Raw genomic sequence first — 19002 nt, forward strand, 5'->3', positions numbered from 1 at the left:
GAATGGCCTCCTAGCTATTAATAGCCACTCAAGTAGGAGTTGTGAGTCCAGTAGGAGTTATAAGCCAGTTCAGGACTGGGGGGGGGGGATAGCCCCATCCAGAATTAAATTTGGAGTTTCCTTGGAGTCAGATGCCTTGCAAACCTGGAGCCATTCTGTCTTGCTTGGATTAAGCCCTAACCTCCCCATCCAGATCCAAACAAATTTACCCAGACTGTAAAGAAACAAATGAACGATGAACTGAAAATGTGTTACCTCCATATCGTCTTTAAACAAGGCTGGGGCTGGCTTGTATTCTGGGTCTTCTACATCCCTAAGAAACACGTTCAACACAGAAGTGTAAATGATATGAAACTGAATAAACTATCTTTTAGTTACTAAAAAAATGAGAATGATAAAATGAGTTTATTTGCAGGGAAAAACAAGTATTACCTAAAAAGCTTGATTCTAATCATCTGATTCCTTTCATCTTGAAATTGTTCTTTGAAAAAGACCACTTGCTGAAGTTACATGTAAAATGTTCAAATTATCATAATTATCAGATTATGGTCCTAAAACCTTCTGTTTTGCAAAGTATATCATAACTTGATGACACAATGCTAAATGAATCAACATAATTGTTAATATTGTGTTTATGGATTTGCAGAGCTGATTATGTGTCATCAAGTCGTTTTTGACTCCTAGCGACCACCTAGATAGATTGCAGAGATCACCCAGACAGAGATGCAGAGAGCTACTTGATGATAATTCCTTAAAATAACTGGCTATTGAATTGCTTTTAATTTAACAGCGTACTGTTAGTTTCCCATTAATCTCCTGTTTACACAAATATTTATAGAGCATGATAAACAAGACAAAGCTTGACTTCTAAGGACCATGCAGATACTTCACACAGTTTCTTGGAAACCATAATTTGCTGTTGCCTTCTTCCAATACCTTTTTTCAACTCCTTAATCTCTAGTCTATGGCTTGACTAGGCTCAAATGATCCTATTTCATTAGGCAAAGTTGCTTTCTGGAAAGGACTGTAATGCTGAGTAAAGAAAGGAGGACGAGCAGAAACAAAGTGGTATTACAGTGCCGATGGATACACAGTTGGAGGACTTGAAAGATCAGGTGAGGGACAAATTGTCATGGACAAAATCTATGGTTGCCAACAGCAGACAATACCTTAATAACACATGTTCAATCAATAGCTAAAAGCTTTGGTATCTTCCAGCAAAGTAATCTAGCCTGTTTTTTCCCACAAAAATGTAGCTATCTTTTCTTATAGGTCCTAAGGGGTTTGTCTCAGCAGAGTTAAAATCAGATTAATTATTAAATGGATAGAATTTGCATGGCCACTAAAAATGGCAACCGGCTTTCAAAAGTGGTTTAAAAATTCATACCCATCCATATAGTCATTTGCTCTCTGCTCAGCTGCCACAGCCTTATCATCCGGTTTCCCCACTCTTTCCAAGAAGCAAAGGGCGGCGTCTGCTCTAATTGTGTTGTATTTTTCATAACCTGGAAAGAAATGTATTCAGAATATAAACTCAAAAGACAAACTTCACCAAAAAGAAAAAAAAAACAGATAATGTCCTTATGGCTTACCATGTTTAAAAACACCTATCAATAGAGATTTATCTGCTTCTGTATCCCACCATTCAGCTGGCACTTCAGAGTGGTCTGGTTCTGGGATCCAAATATCAATTTCACTGAAAGGTTTACCCAGAAAGAAGGCGTTAAGTCTTCCCATCATGAGATATAAACTTTTCCCCAATACAGAAATGTGACAACATATATAAATATCTAACTTTTAAATTAAAAGCATCAAAAATTCTGTTAAAACTCATCTTCATTCAAAAGCTACTAACGTTACTTAATTTTGACCAAGAAATAAAAGAAACAATCTCAGTATCATTTACCTGGCATCAACTCCTTCAAAAACCTTTTGGAATTCATTACCAATGACTTCTTGCTTCAAGTAATACAGCATTCTAACTCGAAGTAAAACCCTAAGCATGCACATAAAGATAAATATAAAGCCATTTGTTACATTCAGATTGTTTTCATTTGAAACAGTTCTTAATTTAAAATATGTATTAGGTATGTCCAACCATGTCCTATGATCACTTATCAACTAATATCACAAACGTCTGGTTTATTTTCCTTGGCAAGATTCTAGATTGCCTTTCTTTAAAAAATAAAATAAAATATAATTGTATATATTTTTTCCCCTTTGTGTGTTTCACCTAAACCTAGCTGAACAGACACATGAGTCAAGTTATTTTGAGACATCCCCAAAAGCCTGCAGGGAGAAGTTAAACCAACTGTGCTTCACGAAATCCAGAAAAATGAATGGACCACTTTTGAAAATATATAAATACAAGAGCTTCTGGCTACATAATGCTGTCTGCTAATGTTCTAAGATAATACATGGCTGTATGAAAAATTATCAGCTGCTTCCAAACTGGGAGCTGAAAACAAGTCTTGAATGAGTAGAATATTTCTCCCAAAAGATACAAGTCTATCCTTATTCTCTCTCGCCTCCTCTTAGATACTAGTGCCATTTCAAGATATACCTGCACATGCCGAAGCTACTGACTCAACAAAATCATTACCATTAACACTTATTTCATTAAAAATGTCCACATTATTTAACTCACTAGGTTTAGTAAAAGGATTTGTTTGTATTTCTAGAAAATATATTTTAAAATCACATTCACAATTACTTTTTATAATAACCCAAGGCTTACAGTGACACTTACTTATTACAGTGGTGTTTTATGTGCTTTTTATACCCATCATCTTGCAACAAATGTTCTGGATTGTACTTGCGAAGCCACTCAGCTTTATGAATATCAAATGTGCTTGTTTGGGTCTTAACTTTCTTTCCTTTTCTGCCTCTGGGAACAGGGGCTGACAAACCTAGGCCAAATAAGAATAGAAGGCAAGAACTTACATTTTTATCATACTTTATAAGAAGCATGTTTGAATAATAAATTCTTCTTTTTAAAATGAGCTTTTTGTTTCCTTGCTCGCTAACATCCTTTTAAAAAGACTTACCTAAGTGATTCTGTAATTCTCGAGTCTGCCCATTCTCAGTCGGCGTAATAAGATCCCAAATAAAACTTTTAATCTTTTCATCTCCTCTATAATGGACGAGGCAATATGCTAGGAGGGCTCGGCAAATTATCTCCACATCTTGTTCGTTTAGCTGTCTCTTGAAGCGCCCATGAGATAAAATTTCTCTCCAACGACCCCACCTATTTCATTTTAATTTTGAACATTTGAAACAAAAGTGACATACGTCAGACGACTTTTTATGCATTAATGCCCAGTGTTCTTAATTAAATGCATGTTCTGGATTCTTTCATTTCTATCAATAGATGACAGGATTGGCAATTCAAGTTGTCAATCATTCATTAGGATGCCGTTAAGGATGCAAAGATCTGAATAACTGTTATATTGCAACACTTTAAACTATTTAAATTCTATGCATTCTACTCTGCCATATTAACTGGACTTTTTTTTTTGTCTATGACCAAGGACAATACAGTATGATTTCAGTATTTGCTGAAAGATAAAGTTTTGTGATCAGTACAATCTATTCTTACAAAACATTACATTATTTTGTTAAATTACATTATTGGAACCACAAACACCAGGAAAAAAGAGTGTAAAGCGAGACAATACTCTTTTAAAAAGATGCACTTTCCTTTTACTATTCCAGAGTAAAAGAAAAAAAAAATCTTACCCGTAAACTAACAGGTTTTTTTCAACCCTGAAGCATTCTGTTCTTCCATATCCACTGGAGCGATCACAAGGTCTTCTAAATTTTGGTTTATCCTCTCCTTCACTTTCGATGTCAGATAACTCAGCAAGTTCATCTTTTGTAGCATTAAATGGCCTTGTTTGCTTCCTAATTCTTGGGGTGTCAATAACCAAGCTATTCTGCATAATATAAATAAATGTGGATTTGAAATATCTCTGCAGATTAAGACAGACAGCTTCCTAAAGCTCAAATTTCCAAAGCCTTATGGTTATATAAAGAGTACTACAAAAGCCTATATAAACGAGGATAAAAGTGTATTTAATCCATGCCTTTCCCTTAAATCTGTCTAGCTCTTCAAAGTTCCATAAAGTCCAGTGTCTTTCAGATGGTTATATAAACAAAACATGTACATAATTATAGCAGTAGACCATTATTCTAGTCGGAATTTTTTATCCATAAAAATTGCTCAAAGTTATTATAAATTGTTTTTTAAAAATTAGCCATGGTCACTCAGCAAAAACAATCGTAAATTTAATTGAAAATGTACTTACTCTGCCACTGATGGCATCTATGTCTATTTCAGCTTTTTTGGCCCATTTCTGCCAGAAGTTGGGATCGTCTAATGAAATATCTGTTCTGTTTCCAGATGCAACAAAACTAGCCTGAAATAACAAAATATAAAGCACCATAATATAGCAATCCTTTTTAAGGTATGGCGAATTAGGTAAACAGTGTACCTTAATACCAGGAATGAACCCCATTTGCAGGATCAGATACTTGATCAATTGTTAGTTACATATGATACAAATGTATTTAAGTGTTCTGTGATTCAGATTCAAATTAGCCACACAGAATTATTTAGAGGTAACGTCTCAATCTTTTGAGCATAAAGCTTTTCCCATTGTGAGCGCAGCTCTAGGGATTTGAAAACAAAACAGACATCTCTAAGCATTTTGGAAATGTTAAGCTCGACAAACATAAAGAGCGTGTTCTTGAGCTCAAATACTAACAACATATTCAAAACAACCCATTCTGTACTCCAAGCAATTCAAAACAAAACATTTCGTACCTCTTTAAGAACTCTCAGAATTTTCTCAGTGCCCTGTGGAAAAGGCACATTTTATATTTGCTGAACAGTTTCTAACTACCTTAGCGAATGTAGAGCCCCTTCCTTCAGATTCAATTGTGATTGTTTTTGTGCGGCGTTGCAAGATTTGATCAATGTCTTCTTCACAGAACTTAGAGCCTTCATCCTCTTCATCCATGATGGCGCCGTACGCGCCTCTTCGAAGTAAGTCCTCAATTTCCTTTTTAGAAAGTTGCTGGATCTAAGGAAGTAGGATTTGGATACATTTAAAAAAGCAAGAAAAATAATTTTGTTTAATTACGGTCTGGCATTAAAAAAACACTTTTTGTTTAATCGTATATGTAATTTAATGGGGGAAAAACCAATTTCTTTGTATCTTTACTGGAAATGTTCCAAAACATTATTCTGGTTTATTTTAATATGGGTAGTCCTTGACTTACGACCACAATGGAGCTCAACATTTCTGTTGCTAAGTAAGAAAGTTTTTAAGTGAGTTTTGCACCATTTAACCACCTTTCTTGCCACGTTTCTTAAGTAAATCATTGCAGTTAAGCTAGTAACAGACTTGTTAAGCGAATCTGGCTTCCCCATGGACTTTGCTTGTCAAAAGGTCACAAAAGGGAATCACGTCACCCCAGGACAATGCAACCGTCATAAATTTGAGTCGGTTGCCGAGCGTCTGAATTTTGATCATGTGACTATGGGGATGCTGCAGTGGTTGTAAGTGTGAAAAACGGCCATAAGTCACTTTTTTCAGTGCTGCTGTAACTTTGAACTGTCAGTAAACAAACTGTTGTAAGTCGAGGATTATCAGGATTGGGCTTTTTAGCCAGGCAACCACAAATAAAAAGTTTTTAAGAATCCCCAGGCTGTATTTTGTAGGCTCTCCTTTAAGTCAGACACCTAAGGGCAGAATGCAACACCAGAACAAACAGTGTTCTTTCTTCAAGATAGTCAAGGATCTAAATGAAGTTTTGCTGCAACATGAACAGGGCTTCGAGATTGTAATGAAAGTAAAAGAGCAAGAAATGGCGCAAAGTTTCACGAGATGCTTCACTTTTAAAGATTTCCTTTGGAAATTGGTTGGGGGGGGAAAGCACTTTTTCTTCTTTTCCATTTTATGCTACTAGCTTTTTTTTTTTTTAAGGAAACAAAAGGTACGTACACCGCCGACGCTATTTTCTCTGCCGCTCATGCTCTGCAAAACAGCTTTATCTAAACCAAGCTTTAGGCTTGCTCTGTCAAACATCTCCCTTTCGTAGGAGTTTCTTGTTATCAGCCTGTAGACTTTCACCGCCTTGTTTTGACCAATCCTATGGCAACGCGCTTGAGCCTAGGGAGACAGGACACAAATCCATCACAAAGGGGAGGTCATAATTAATTCATTACATTTCCTAGAGCACGGTTCAAATGGACGTTTTGACGTTATACCTGCAAATCATTCTGAGGATTCCAGTCTGAATCGAAAATGATACAAGTATCAGCTGCTGTTAAATTTATGCCTAACCCGCCAGCTCTGGTGCAGAGAAGGAAAACAAACCGGTCAGAATCCGGCTTGCTAAATCGATCAATGGCAGCCTGACGTAAGTTTCCTCTTACTCTTCCATCGAGTCGCTCGTACAGATACCTTTGGAGTGTAAAAAAGAGGGGTCAAAGAGGCCATCTATGTCAAAATTGAACAGTTCTCTCTCTCTCAACAGAAGGGGAAGGATACAACATCATCTATCTCCAGTCTACAACACAGTCCTTTCAACCGTTCCAAGAAGGCTCCACACCCATTTGCACCACTCGGGTGACTCTGAGGACACAGATAAACCTCCAGGTAGCATTAACGACTTGCTAAAAGAATGCAAATGACCAGCTGTCTGCAAGGAGTATAAATCTTTCCATTCTCCCACCATCCAGTCAGAGCTGAAGAAGCTTCTTGGATGAGAAGCGAAAGGTCTTCAAAGAAAAACAAGGAAGTCCAAAGCATCTTTGGGACAACTATGACCTGGATGATGGAGAATCTCCCTAGACATGTAAAAAAAAAAAAGGAAGCAATTTAAAGAAAGCCCTGTTAGCATTAGAGTTAAAATTCAAATGGATCAAACAGCTAATATTTGATATCTAAATATCAGTAGGCTTGTCAACTCAAGCTCCGGGTGTTGAAATCCACACACCTTCAAGCTGTCAAGGTTGAGAAACACAAGCATTAAAGGTAAATCCACAGCCAGCTATTCATGCACAGCTTGGCACGTTAACCAAGTACACGGAAAAGCACTTAAGGTGAGCTCAACATGGATATTTGCAATATGGAAAGCTCACCTTTTATGTATTAGGTAATCTTCCAGGATATCAAGACAGCGGACCATCTGAGAAAAGATAAGCACCTTGTGGCCTCCTGCTTTCATTTTTGGAAGAAGTTTATCAATGAGGACTAGTTTCCCAGCAGATTGGATCATTGCTTGCAGGTGAAAATCAGGAGCTGTCAGACTATAGGTTTCCCTAAATTCTCCTAAGATTTTTTCCTCAGCCCCTGTTCAGGAAAAGCAGAAAAACCCAATTTGCATTATTCTTTTGTTTCCAAGTACAGAAATATTATACAATTTTGGGTCTGAACTGCGTCAGAAGCATGTCAGAAACAGAGCACAAATCCCCCACAATTAGCATAATGAAATATTTACTGCCGTTCACCATCCTTGGACAATTTTATGAATGCTCCTCATACAAATTCTCAGGTGAAATGACAGCTGTTACTCAGAAACATATATTAATGTTACACAAAGCAACACTGTTTTAAGTGTGTTGTAAACAAATGGATTCTCAAGGAGGCTTTAAGGAACTGATCCTAATTGTAAAGTCAGTGATGATGGCCTCGCTATAAACAAGGCCTAAAGTAAGTAAAAAAGGTTTTTTTTTAATATACCTACCTTTGATAAGATATGGGTGATTGCAGCATTTCCTGAGTTCCATCATGGTATTAACTAAGTTAGGCACATTAGCTTGCCCTGCCCCTTTGGACAAAAATGCAAAGTTTTTCTCTAAAATAGCTCGATAATATTTCTTCTGGATATTTGTTAACTCCACTTCAATAATAGTCTCTTGCTTGGGAGCCAATTTCTTCTCTACATCTTCTTTGAGTCTTCTTAGCATCATTGGTTTCAGAATAGCCTGCAGCTTTTGTACCTATATAAAACATAACAACTAACTAAACGGCAAATAACTAGAATTTACAAGCTATTCAGTCACTACGCAAGGCTGCTAAAGGTTCAGAACTAAAAAGGCTGCTTGGTACTTTTTGATAAGAGTCACAGACGCCCCATTTTATATTTTTTTTAAAAAAAATCAGTTAGTTATAGAAAATAGAATTTTGAAGGAAGTACAAGTCCCATAACTGCCATCTATGGATAACATAGCACAGGAAAAAAGAGAGCTAAAAATTCAGGCAATTAGTTCTACATACAGTTCATATGAAAACTCACATTTTCTATCCGTGATTTTTTTCTGCCTAAATGTCTTTGTATTTATACAACTGAAATTAAACAAGAACCCTAAGTAGCTAAATTCCTGAATAACTGTGACATTCTATAAAGGCTGCTGGGGAGGCCAGGAAATAAATTAATTTACTGGCCTGTATTGAAATGAGTAACTGATCATATTCTAGTTTCTGAATGTGTATGAACGTGAATCTTAAAAGCATAACACAAAATATTCATACCTGTTCCTCTGTTTTAAGGTCTCCAAATTCCTGCATGAATGTAGATTCGGCTGGGAAGCGCAGAGGTTCAAGGAAGTGAAGAAGGCTGAATAATTCTTCTACAGTGTTTTGCAGTGGTGTGCCGGTCAATAGCACCTTATGCTCCTAAAGATGTACGGAAAATACATTTGAAAAGAAGTTACAAACCATCTTTCAATGTAACCGGAATGACAAGAGAAAAATACAGAATAAGCCTATACCATTTCAGACAATTGGCAGCCCAGTCTCTTCTTAAGAGCCTTAGTCATGGAGCGCCTACAACTTCTGGAGGTAAGCTGTTCCACTGATTAATTGTTCTCACTGTCAGGAAATTTCTCCTTAGTTCCAGGTTGCTTCTCTCGTTGATTAGTTTCCATCCGTTGCTTCTTCTTCTGCCTTCAGGTGCTTTGGAGAATAGGTTGACCCCCTCTTTTTTGTGGCAGCCCCATAGATATTGGAACATTGCTATACTGTCACCCCTAGTCTTTCCTGCAATTGTTCTTCCTTTTTGGCCTCACATGCCAATTTATAAATAGTTATTTTAGTAATTTTCTTTTATCTTTTAAGTAATTTTATTTTACACTAATGATCACAAAATACATTTTGAGCAATAAAATAAAGGCATGTAATAGAAAAAAGATGGCTTAATGAGTTTAAAGATCAAGAGAATCTAGCTATATTGCAAACAGAGTTTCGTGCAAGATATTTATATTCAAGTTATAGAGAGCAAAGTTATAAAATAAAGTTAAGCAAGTAAAAACACACATCCCTTCCTGATGTGTAAGCTGCAAAGTAATAATAAATCTTTTGAGAGTGTGTAAATTCAACTCATGAGCATTCTATCTCCCACAGGACATACAGTTTTGGAACGAAGAAGAAAAGGTGAGCAACAATAACACAACCAAATCAAGTTAAGAATCAAATATATTCCTTTATTTGGAGTTTAGTACTCTACTTTCTGTGGGTATTCATCTTTCTTGATATGAGTCATATCTCATTACATTACAAAAGGAATACTCACAAGATTCATGAGTTTGAGTCCCTCCAGAAGTTTGCAGTTTCTATTCTTCAATCGGTGTGCTTCATCAATAATAACACAACGCCATTCAATTGCATTGAGCTCGGGACAGCCCCCAAGAATCATTTCAAAAGTGGTGATTATGGCCTGGAACTTGTAGGTGTCCCTAATGATGCGACCCTAGGAGAATATAAATGAAAGCAAAACACAGTTTGCAACCTTATTGCGAACTTCCCATTTTTCATTGCATCTGCTTGTGAAGTTAATGGCAGGATGAGCAGGAATACTTTTTAAAATAGGTTGTCCTATAACAAAGAATTCAAAAGGAAGTTGGTATAATAAATTATCAGGTACTTAAGAGCCGAGGACTTGGCAGTATAAGGAAACAACAGCGAACCACTTAATAGCTGGCCATCAACACACCAATCAACAACTAAAAAGCCATACACAACGAAGCACCACATAAATACTACTGCCCTAAGCACACATTCTGGTTGTTCCCCAAGGATGGGCTCCAATATGAGTCCGAAAATTCAGAAGACTAAACCTTTCGTCTGGCTGACCGACCCAGATTGGATCCTATAAAAAATTGATCTCCATTAAAGTGCATCTAAATTCTCAAGATGTCAACTATCTATGTAAAGTATTTGGGAAGCATAACCTGATATCTCTAAATAAAATTCTATAGGTTTTCAGTATATTCCTATATTTCTCGAGGGCATAAAAATCATCTATGTCACATTAAAACAAAAAATGGCTCCAAACTGGGCAATTTTAAGACTTGTGGATTTCAACTCCTAGAATTCTGGGAGTTGAAGTCCACAAGTCTTAAAGTTGCCAGGCTTGGACACCTTACACTATGCAATACATATACATCAACTCGCCATGTTTGCTGTGCAGAAAATTACCTGTGAATCCCTGAAGTACATCTCATACCGCTGTATCATTTGCCTACTAATCATGCTTCCATGATAGACCACAACATTAAGATCGGTCCAGGTGCGGAACTCCCTTTCCCAGTTGGTTATGGTTGAAAGCGGCGCAATGATCAAGAAGGGTCCTTTGATACCATTCAGAAGGATTTCACAGAGGAATGTGATCGACTGGATGGTTTTGCCAAGGCCCATTTCATCTGCTAAAATGCAGTTTTGTCTGAAAAACACAAGTGCACTTGTTGGTAGGGCCATCAGGAAGAATATACACAGAATACAGAATAACAGAGTTGGGAGGGACCTTGGAGGTCTTCTAGTCCAACCCCCTCCTCAAGCAGGAGACTCTGTACAATTCCAGATAAATGGCTGTCCAGTCTCTTCTTAAAAACCTCCAGGGATGGAGCACCCACAAGTGGTTTAGAGAACATACCTATTATACCAATTGAAAAGAAGCCAGTTGACACCTTCCAGCTGGTATTCCCTGAGTTGGTTGCCATTTTTATATTCCCTGGACTGTTCTATTTTCTTCCATGAATTAGGAGGAGGGCGATCCTTGGAAATAAAATACAAAATCTTTGAAATTATCCACTTGAAGAAAAACAGCAAAGAATGTATGGGGAAAGGGCTATGAAGAATATATCCCTGGAAATCTGGGACCCTGTAAACTGAAATACAGTTGCTGAAATATGCATATTTATAAGAATAACTTATAAGAAATTAATCTGAGTTTTTGTTTTCATCATGCAGAGAGAGAGGGGGAGGGAGGGGGGGAGAGGGTAACCATCAGGCTTCCAGGGTCTTACAATCCAATCCAATCTAATCTAATCTAATCCAATTCAATCAAACTCATTCCTTGTCTTATCCTCATTGTCAGAGATCAGACAAGAGAGTTCTATATTTTATTTATTTGAAGGAGCCGAGATGGGATTTTCCTACTCAAACGAACCTCATGATACTATTTCTAGTAATATTTCTCAGTAGAATGGTTAGTTATTTCTAGTTGTCTTACCAATCGTCTTGAATCAAGCCTTAAAGCTTGCAGCTGTTCAAATTCTTCTATTTTTCCTTGGTCTACATCTTCTTTCAATTCCCACGTGCTGTCTTCATATGGCAAGGAGCACCACTTCACTAAATAGTAAGTAACATGCTGCAGTTGGGGGAGAAAATTACTTGGGTTATCCACTCAGCCATCAGGACTCTCATGTATAATTACTGAGTATAAATCTTCATTAGATTCATGCACTGCGCTTCCTTTCCCCATCATTTTTCTTTTTTCTTTCCTACCCCTCAGTTCTTGGATGTACTGAATATTAAATTTGTTATTTACCTATTTATTCTGTCCTACATTTTACTTCTATAGCTCAGAACTAATAATCTGAAAATAAATATATATATGGGTCATGTCAGTGGTGGGATTCAAATATGTGAACAACCGGTTCTCTGTGTGGAAGCCGCTTCCGGAAGTCCATTCTGGTCCTGGGCAACAAAAAATTAGCTACCGGTTCTGCCAAAGTGGTGCGAACTGGCTGAATCCCACCACTGGGTCATGTACATATCGGTGTATGTATGCTTTAGTTTCAGAGCCCCTAGTTTATATATGACTTTTTTCAAATTATACCTCTCCAGTGTCTTTATCTTCACAAAAGGAGACTTCTAAAACCCGGTCTACTTCAGTATAATCAGGATTAAAAGATTCTTCCTCCATCTAAAAATTAAAATATGTACATTTTATTTACCTGAACAAGCTAACACAGTGACGAGCTTGAAATACAGTCCGCGATGCATTGTGATTGATTCATATTACTGGCTGTACCTAAATTATTAATAGCATGCCTTGAAAAAAAATGGTTCTCTTCCCTTTTTAAAAAAAGAAAAATCCATTTATAACATTTGACTACTAAAAATGAACAAGGCAAATATATTCTGTGCAAACCCAACACCCAAACGACAACATGACAAACAGCAAATTGTATAAAGCCCTAGTAATCAATACATTAATTAGTTTAGCCAGATTTCTGTGTAGATTTTTACGCATACTCACATCTGCAAAAAAATGGGCTCTCTGTGCTTGCCTCAGCTTGAAACGTTTGATTTTCTGCTGGATTCTTTTGTCCTTTAAAAGCTGTTGCTCTGTGGCCCATTCGCAGTGGAGGTAGGAGCTAGCATTACAAAACGGTGTGGTACGTATTATTGCAAGCACAGGTTTTTATATAGGCTTTTATGACATTACACAACTTGCACAATGAAAAGTGAACTTCAGTTTTTGTTAGAATTACATTCTAGAGCAGTGGTGGCGAACCTATGGCACGGGTGCCAGAGGTGGCACTCAGAGCCCTCTCTGTGGGCACGCATGCCATCACCCCAGTCCTAGGCCTTCAGCTGGGTTTTATAAAACTTTTTCGCTTCAGGCCTCTGCCGCCATGTGTAAAAAAAAAAAGGTTCAATTTCAACTTCTCGCGGGAAAAAAAGATCTTGCAAAGTTGGAATTGATTGATTGAACTTTTTAGTCCCGCCCAGTCTGCCATTACCACCGCAGCCACGCCCACCCAATGGGCCACGCCCACCCAATTGGCCACGCCCACCTGGCACTCGACGATGCATAAGTGGGTTTTGGGTTGCAGTTTGGACACTCAGTCTCTAAAAGGTTTGCCATCACTGTTCTAGAGATTTTATTTAGAGCATTTATTTCCTTGTTCTTGAACTCAGGAGTGAAGTCAAAGTGCATACGTAAAATAGCACACCCTTATTGTTTTAGAATTAGATCTCTACAACAAGCTATGGATCTGAATCATAAGCAGGAATAAAACATTCTCCTCCTACTTGCTAATTGCTACTGCAGCACGGAGACAGTTCTACATGGGCAAAGGAATTTCAGAACCAAGGGCAATGCTGTTCGAAGGTTGTCTGACTTTTTTTTTTTAATTTTTTTTTTTACAAACTCAAGTGGAAAGGTATGCTATTAATTTGGATAAACATTCCAAAATGTAGAACCCCTTCATACAGTCTTATGAATTTAATTAGATATGATGAAGTAATTAACCAAAATAGCATTTTAACTACAATACTTACTAGTTTTTGTATTTAACAAAAAATTCTTCGGCTTCCACTGACCCAGTCCCCGGAATCTGAAAATGTACATCGTATCCTGTTTAATATGCACTGACACACTTTATTGTAATTGTGAATTAAAAACTCATGAATACCTCCATTTTTACTCACTTCTTTTTTTACAGTTCTGGAAGATAAAATTTTATCTACAATCGCCGCATCTTCTTCACTTGGATTCTCCTGTTTCGATGAAAATATGAGCAACATTTTGATCATCTAAGAATTATTCCCATACAATTTCACACTACAAAGAAGTTTTGACAAAATATATCTGTAATCACTGCTACCTAGGTAGAAAAAAAACCCCAAACTTGTCTCTTAAACTTATATATAAGACATAAACTGCCCAGATAGATTTTACTTACTACAAATAATTGTAAAGGTTGCTCAGCAGGCAAAGGAGCAGAATTTTTTTTTATTTTTACAGAAACTTTGGTTTCTTCCTCAGAATGCTTTCCTTCACCTTCTTCGGCATATTTCTTCCTTTTAACTTGTCGATTCGATCTTCTCTTCTACAATAGAATGACATGACCTTAACCAATCATTTGCAATCTTATTCCTTCTCTCTCTTTTTTTTTAAGGATTAGGGTAAGACAGGTTGACCCTGTGTTAATAGCTATTTTAAAAAAAGATTGCTTTTTTTAAAATACCTGTGAACTTTCGTCTTTGAAGGGTTGCTGAGAAGTCTGTTTCGCATCGGACAATTCGTCTGAGGAGTCATTTTTTCTCTTCTGTTTTTTACCCAGTGTAATAATAAGCTTGCTGTTTTGAGACAAAAGACACTGTTACCAGTGCAGAAAACTCAAAGCCAGGATGGGAATATGAAACATCAAGTCACATACAAACTTTTCTTACGGTTATTAAAATTTGAGTGCTTGGTGAGTTTAATCACTGAAAGTAGAAGTATTATTTTGTGGAGAACAAATAGAAGCACTAAATATTTTACATATAAAAGTTACTGAAATGAAAGTAAATGTAATGCACATATACATTGTATATGAGTATTATTACTTACTCACAATCAAGAGTTAGCACAGCATAACATTTTAGGTTGACAGTTTGGATTTCAGATAATCAAGTAGCACAGAAACGATTTCATTACTAGCAACTGATGGCGGCTGCATGAATGTAGGGGAAAATTATATTCTAATGCAACAGCATTAATTATATCTCTGCGTTTATACTCAAAAGGTTACAGAAAAGAGAGCAATATTAATCTCATCCCATCTCGCTTTTAATCAGAGGGCCACAGAGACATATAATTTTCCATATTTAAAATCTGACAAGCGCTGCTTTTCACTGCATTTTTAAAATATTCACAATGTGATTACAATCTAACCCCAATTTAGATAAAGAGATATCCTTAGATGCATACTTTACATATTACAGATTGGATAATTACACACCATGTAGAACTGAAAACTGCTTTAGAACAGACCTTTCTGTTGATCCAAAGCCCTGTGGCCCAAATAATTTGGGCTTATTTTATATACTGTAAATGAATATATGATATTCATTTGTTGCAATTAATATTGTAGTTGCAGCAAATGAATATCATATACAGTAATAATGTATTTTTACATTATCTCTCTCTCTCTCTCTCTCTCTCTCTCTCACACACACACACACACACACACACACACACACATATAACATGGCTAACCACTGGAAGTTAATTAAAAATCATGATATGTAACTGGCTCAATTTCAGCTGCACTACATTAAAATTAAATAAATGTGACCTTCTATGTCTGAGTTAATAAAGTGCAGATAATATTAGAGTTAAGCAACAATTCATCAAGCTTACAAATTTTGCCACTTAACATTAAATTATATGTAGACACAGAGTACCTAAAATCAAACAAGCAAGCAAAGAAACAAAAGGCACCATCCAATTCAATTTTCTAACCTTACAAGCATGAAAGCTTTAAGGACAGAATCTTATACAAAAGACCTTGAGCCTGAACTGCACTTTTGAGTTCCTTAAAAAGAGTCCCAAATGTACATCTCTTGTGACATATATGTAAGGTTTTAAGTTTAAGTATTGTTAATTTAAAATATATGAATAATTAGCATTCCTAACTTCAGAAATCAAGGTGATGTTTTTAACCAAGTGAGACCCGTAAAGATTTTGAATGCTGTGGTGTCAAAGAACAAACACTAATTAGAATTTAAACAGATTGCACAAATAATCTTCTACTTCCGTTTTTGCAGGGGGGGGGAGAACTATGGCTCTTTTATGATCTGTAATCTTCAACTAGCTGAGCATGCTGACTCAGGAATTCTGGGAGTTGAAGTTCCCAGATCGTAAAAGGGCTACAGTTCCCCACCCCTGCATTACTGAATCAGTTTCAGCCTTCAGTTTCAGCAGAGATCAGGAGATGGAGGCCACTGGGAATTGGGTTTTGTGCTACTTGTAAGCAGGCTGCATGGATGTGCCTTTCGAGTAGTTCATGAAATCCATTTACTGACAAAGTAAACAATTAATCAGCAGACAAATCCATACCTGAAAACAAGCTTTAAGCCATAACCCTTTCTTTTTAAATAAAATAAACGTCCCCTTAATCATCAAACTACAGCTGCTGCAGTCAGACCATTCTGGCAAGCTTCCATATTGCACATGATTCATCCTGCCAGCTTCATGACTCATAATTCTGAAAGCCACCTAAGATTACATAGACCAAATCCATGTCTGTGTGCCTCAAACCACCATAGACGTGCCTACCCAAAGCATAGACACTTGTGTTACCTTGCAAAAATGGACTAAGGTTGGTTCAAGTCCACTTTTAGCCATGGAGCTCACTGGGAGATTTTGAATCAACCATTTTTTCTCAACTCAATTCGCCTCTATAACCTGATTGCTTTTGGATAAAATTGATGGTGCTTTGGGGGTGTGTGTAATGTGTGCTATGTTAGCTCCAGGAATAACATGCAATATAAACCCATAACAACACACACACACACACACAAATCACATAAGCTAGATTTTTTTTTTAAACAGTGTAATGATTAATACCTGATTAATACCTAACTCTCTCTCTCTTACTAGACTGAGGAATGGACAGAACTAAATTTGAGTGACAAATATGTCAATTATATTAATAGTTCAAACACATTCTGTGATGATTTATTTGATCTTGGGATATTCTTTTTGCATACAACACCATAGAAAACTTTTATTTATTACTAGATTTATCCTCCTCCAGTTGCTAGACTCTGGATAGTTCAAAACTGGGCTACAGGCTTAGTTTACATAACATTTGTAGAATATATCTAGTTTTTAAACTTGGTGGCATAATTTTTCACTGTTGTTTGAAATCTGCAACAGTCTTGGTTGTGTCATCATCATCACCACCACCATCTGAATTAAAGTCCAAATGGAAAAAAAAATACAGGGATAGGGCAATAAAGGAAAATATGAGCCAACTTACCCGATTTTTGCCCTTTCTTTAGTTTTAGAAGAACCAGTTTTGGGCTTTTTGCTTTCTCTGTCTTTTGGTTTGGATTTAGCCTTTCTCCCCTTTTTTTCTTCTTTCCCCTCTGCTGAAGCATTTGGGAAATTTTCCGGACTCATGACTCGTGGGATGTTTCTCTCCCCTCTCTCTTTTGCTTTGGCTATTGCCTCGGATATGATGCGATTGGCTTTTTCCTGCTTACTTTCCGACTCCACTTTTTTCTTCTGTTTCTTTTCAAGCATTGATTTCACCTGGGTATTCTGCAACTTAGTGTATACCCCGGAACCGTCTGCTTTCTTGGCAGAGGGGGGCTGCATGGGGGGGAAAAAAAATAGGTTACTCATCTTAGATAAAGCTGCCGAGGCAACTCAAAATCTCAGGGCAAGCTATACGAGGACCTCAAAGTAATAGTCAACGGGAAGTGCTCCCCAAATACAGGTAGTCCTCGACTTACGACCACAACGGAGCCCAACATTTCTGTTGTTAAGTGAGACATTTGTAAGTAAGCTTTTGCCCCTTTTTACGACCTTTCTTGCCACCGTTTGTTAAGTGAATCTGGCACCCCCATGGACTTTGGTACGGGTCAGTTGCCAAGCAGCTGAATTTTGATCCCATGATCAGGGGGATGTCACAAAGGTCGTTCAGTGTGAAAAACGGCCATAAGACACTTTTTTTCCAGTGCCATTGTAACTTTGAATGGTTGCTAAATGAATTGTTGTAAGTCAAGGACTCCCTGCACATGGTTCCAGCACTGAACAAAAATTCTATGCATGTTTACACAGAATAAATGTGTTCTAAGGGACTTGCTTGCTTTCGACAAAGCTGTTTGCAGTGGAGGTGAGGAAAAGCCGTGGATTGTTTGACACCTCCAAAGTTTTAAGGGAAGAGTGGTTAGGAATATATCATCTCTTTTCTGGCGGCTCTTTTTAAAGCTTCCTTCCTTCCTTCACTGTATTAAGAGGAAAATCCTCTGTAGCAGAAAGGCCCAATTCTGGGGCCTTTTAAAGGAATATAGGATTTTCAGCAGTGAAAGAGTATTTTGTTCTTATCTTCCTTCACGCAGTGGATCTGGAAGCCAGAATTGTTTCTAGAGGTTAGACATTCAATACTTTTACGCAGATTCATTAAAAAAGAAAATGCTTGAATCATATCACAAATTTTGCTAAAAATCATTTTTAATTGATCATTTAATGATGATCAAAAAATCATAACAACGGCAATCATATTCCTGAAGAAAAAAAATCCAATACTCTGACTTCTCTGTAACATTTAGGGGAAAAAAAGGATACCTAGCTTCATTTACAAGAAAATTGCTTCATATTAGGCCCGATTTATTTTGTGCAATGAAAACAAAAACAAGCATCAACACGTTAAAGGCAGATAACACGTTTAAGTACTTTCTCCTCCGTTGCAATTGGTAGTCATACTTAAATATAAAAGACAGCATAGTTACAAATCATTAAATCAAAACAATGAAGCATATTTTGGGTTTTACAGTTTTTGACTTTTGAATCTAAAAATTCTGTTGCATAAAATGTGCAGGGCTGGGGGATTAGTGAGCATGCACAGATTCAGAGCACAACAGAGGATCAGCAGCCTTCTAGACAAGGGTCTAGTTTCCAGTCTTCAATCACAAATGTGGGTGGGCCAGTATAGCATTCCTGCTGCAACTGCATTTATCCATATTCTCCATTTTAATTTTTGTTTCCTTCTTTTCTGCTCTATTTCCCCTGAGTCATAAATTTACCTCTGCAGGCCCACTCATATTTTCATCATTGTGCATACAAATACAAAAATATATTTTTTGTATAACTGCTTACTATTCTCACTACCTTCTCTCTTGAATTTTTAAATGGAATAAGATTTCTTAACAGCACTTTTTTCCTATCTGAACAAGCAGAATAGTATAAAGAACTCCATGGAAAGGA

General features: G+C 36.9%; 1 protein-coding gene across 4 annotated transcripts in view; it reads right to left on the reverse strand.

Moving 5' to 3' along the window:
• Positions 1-19002, reverse strand: part of CHD9 (chromodomain helicase DNA binding protein 9) — a 38495-nt gene that overhangs the window by 12211 nt on the left and 7282 nt on the right. For all 4 annotated transcript variants that reach the window (XM_015818743.1, XM_015818742.1, XM_029284642.1 and 1 more), the window contains exons 2-26: positions 17051-17385; positions 14270-14381; positions 13985-14131; positions 13731-13799; positions 13581-13636; positions 12553-12670; positions 12130-12216; positions 11521-11658; positions 10942-11063; positions 10488-10731; positions 9583-9759; positions 8544-8687; positions 7756-8011; positions 7151-7361; positions 6275-6470; positions 6009-6176; positions 4905-5084; positions 4308-4418; positions 3739-3935; positions 3048-3247; positions 2750-2909; positions 1907-1996; positions 1593-1696; positions 1388-1505; positions 256-313 (exon numbers count right to left, since the gene is read on the reverse strand). In XM_015818743.1, the coding sequence (XP_015674229.1) occupies positions 256-313; positions 1388-1505; positions 1593-1696; positions 1907-1996; positions 2750-2909; positions 3048-3247; positions 3739-3935; positions 4308-4418; positions 4905-5084; positions 6009-6176; positions 6275-6470; positions 7151-7361; positions 7756-8011; positions 8544-8687; positions 9583-9759; positions 10488-10731; positions 10942-11063; positions 11521-11658; positions 12130-12216; positions 12553-12670; positions 13581-13636; positions 13731-13799; positions 13985-14131; positions 14270-14381; positions 17051-17385 (3798 nt within the window). The remainder of the gene's footprint in view (positions 1-255; positions 314-1387; positions 1506-1592; positions 1697-1906; positions 1997-2749; positions 2910-3047; positions 3248-3738; positions 3936-4307; positions 4419-4904; positions 5085-6008; positions 6177-6274; positions 6471-7150; positions 7362-7755; positions 8012-8543; positions 8688-9582; positions 9760-10487; positions 10732-10941; positions 11064-11520; positions 11659-12129; positions 12217-12552; positions 12671-13580; positions 13637-13730; positions 13800-13984; positions 14132-14269; positions 14382-17050; positions 17386-19002) is intronic.

The sequence above is a fragment of the Protobothrops mucrosquamatus genome, unplaced genomic scaffold, assembly GCF_001527695.2.
Source record: "Protobothrops mucrosquamatus isolate PMUCROS unplaced genomic scaffold, P.Mucros_1.0 scaffold783, whole genome shotgun sequence".
NCBI classification, from domain to species: domain Eukaryota; kingdom Metazoa; phylum Chordata; class Lepidosauria; order Squamata; family Viperidae; genus Protobothrops; species Protobothrops mucrosquamatus.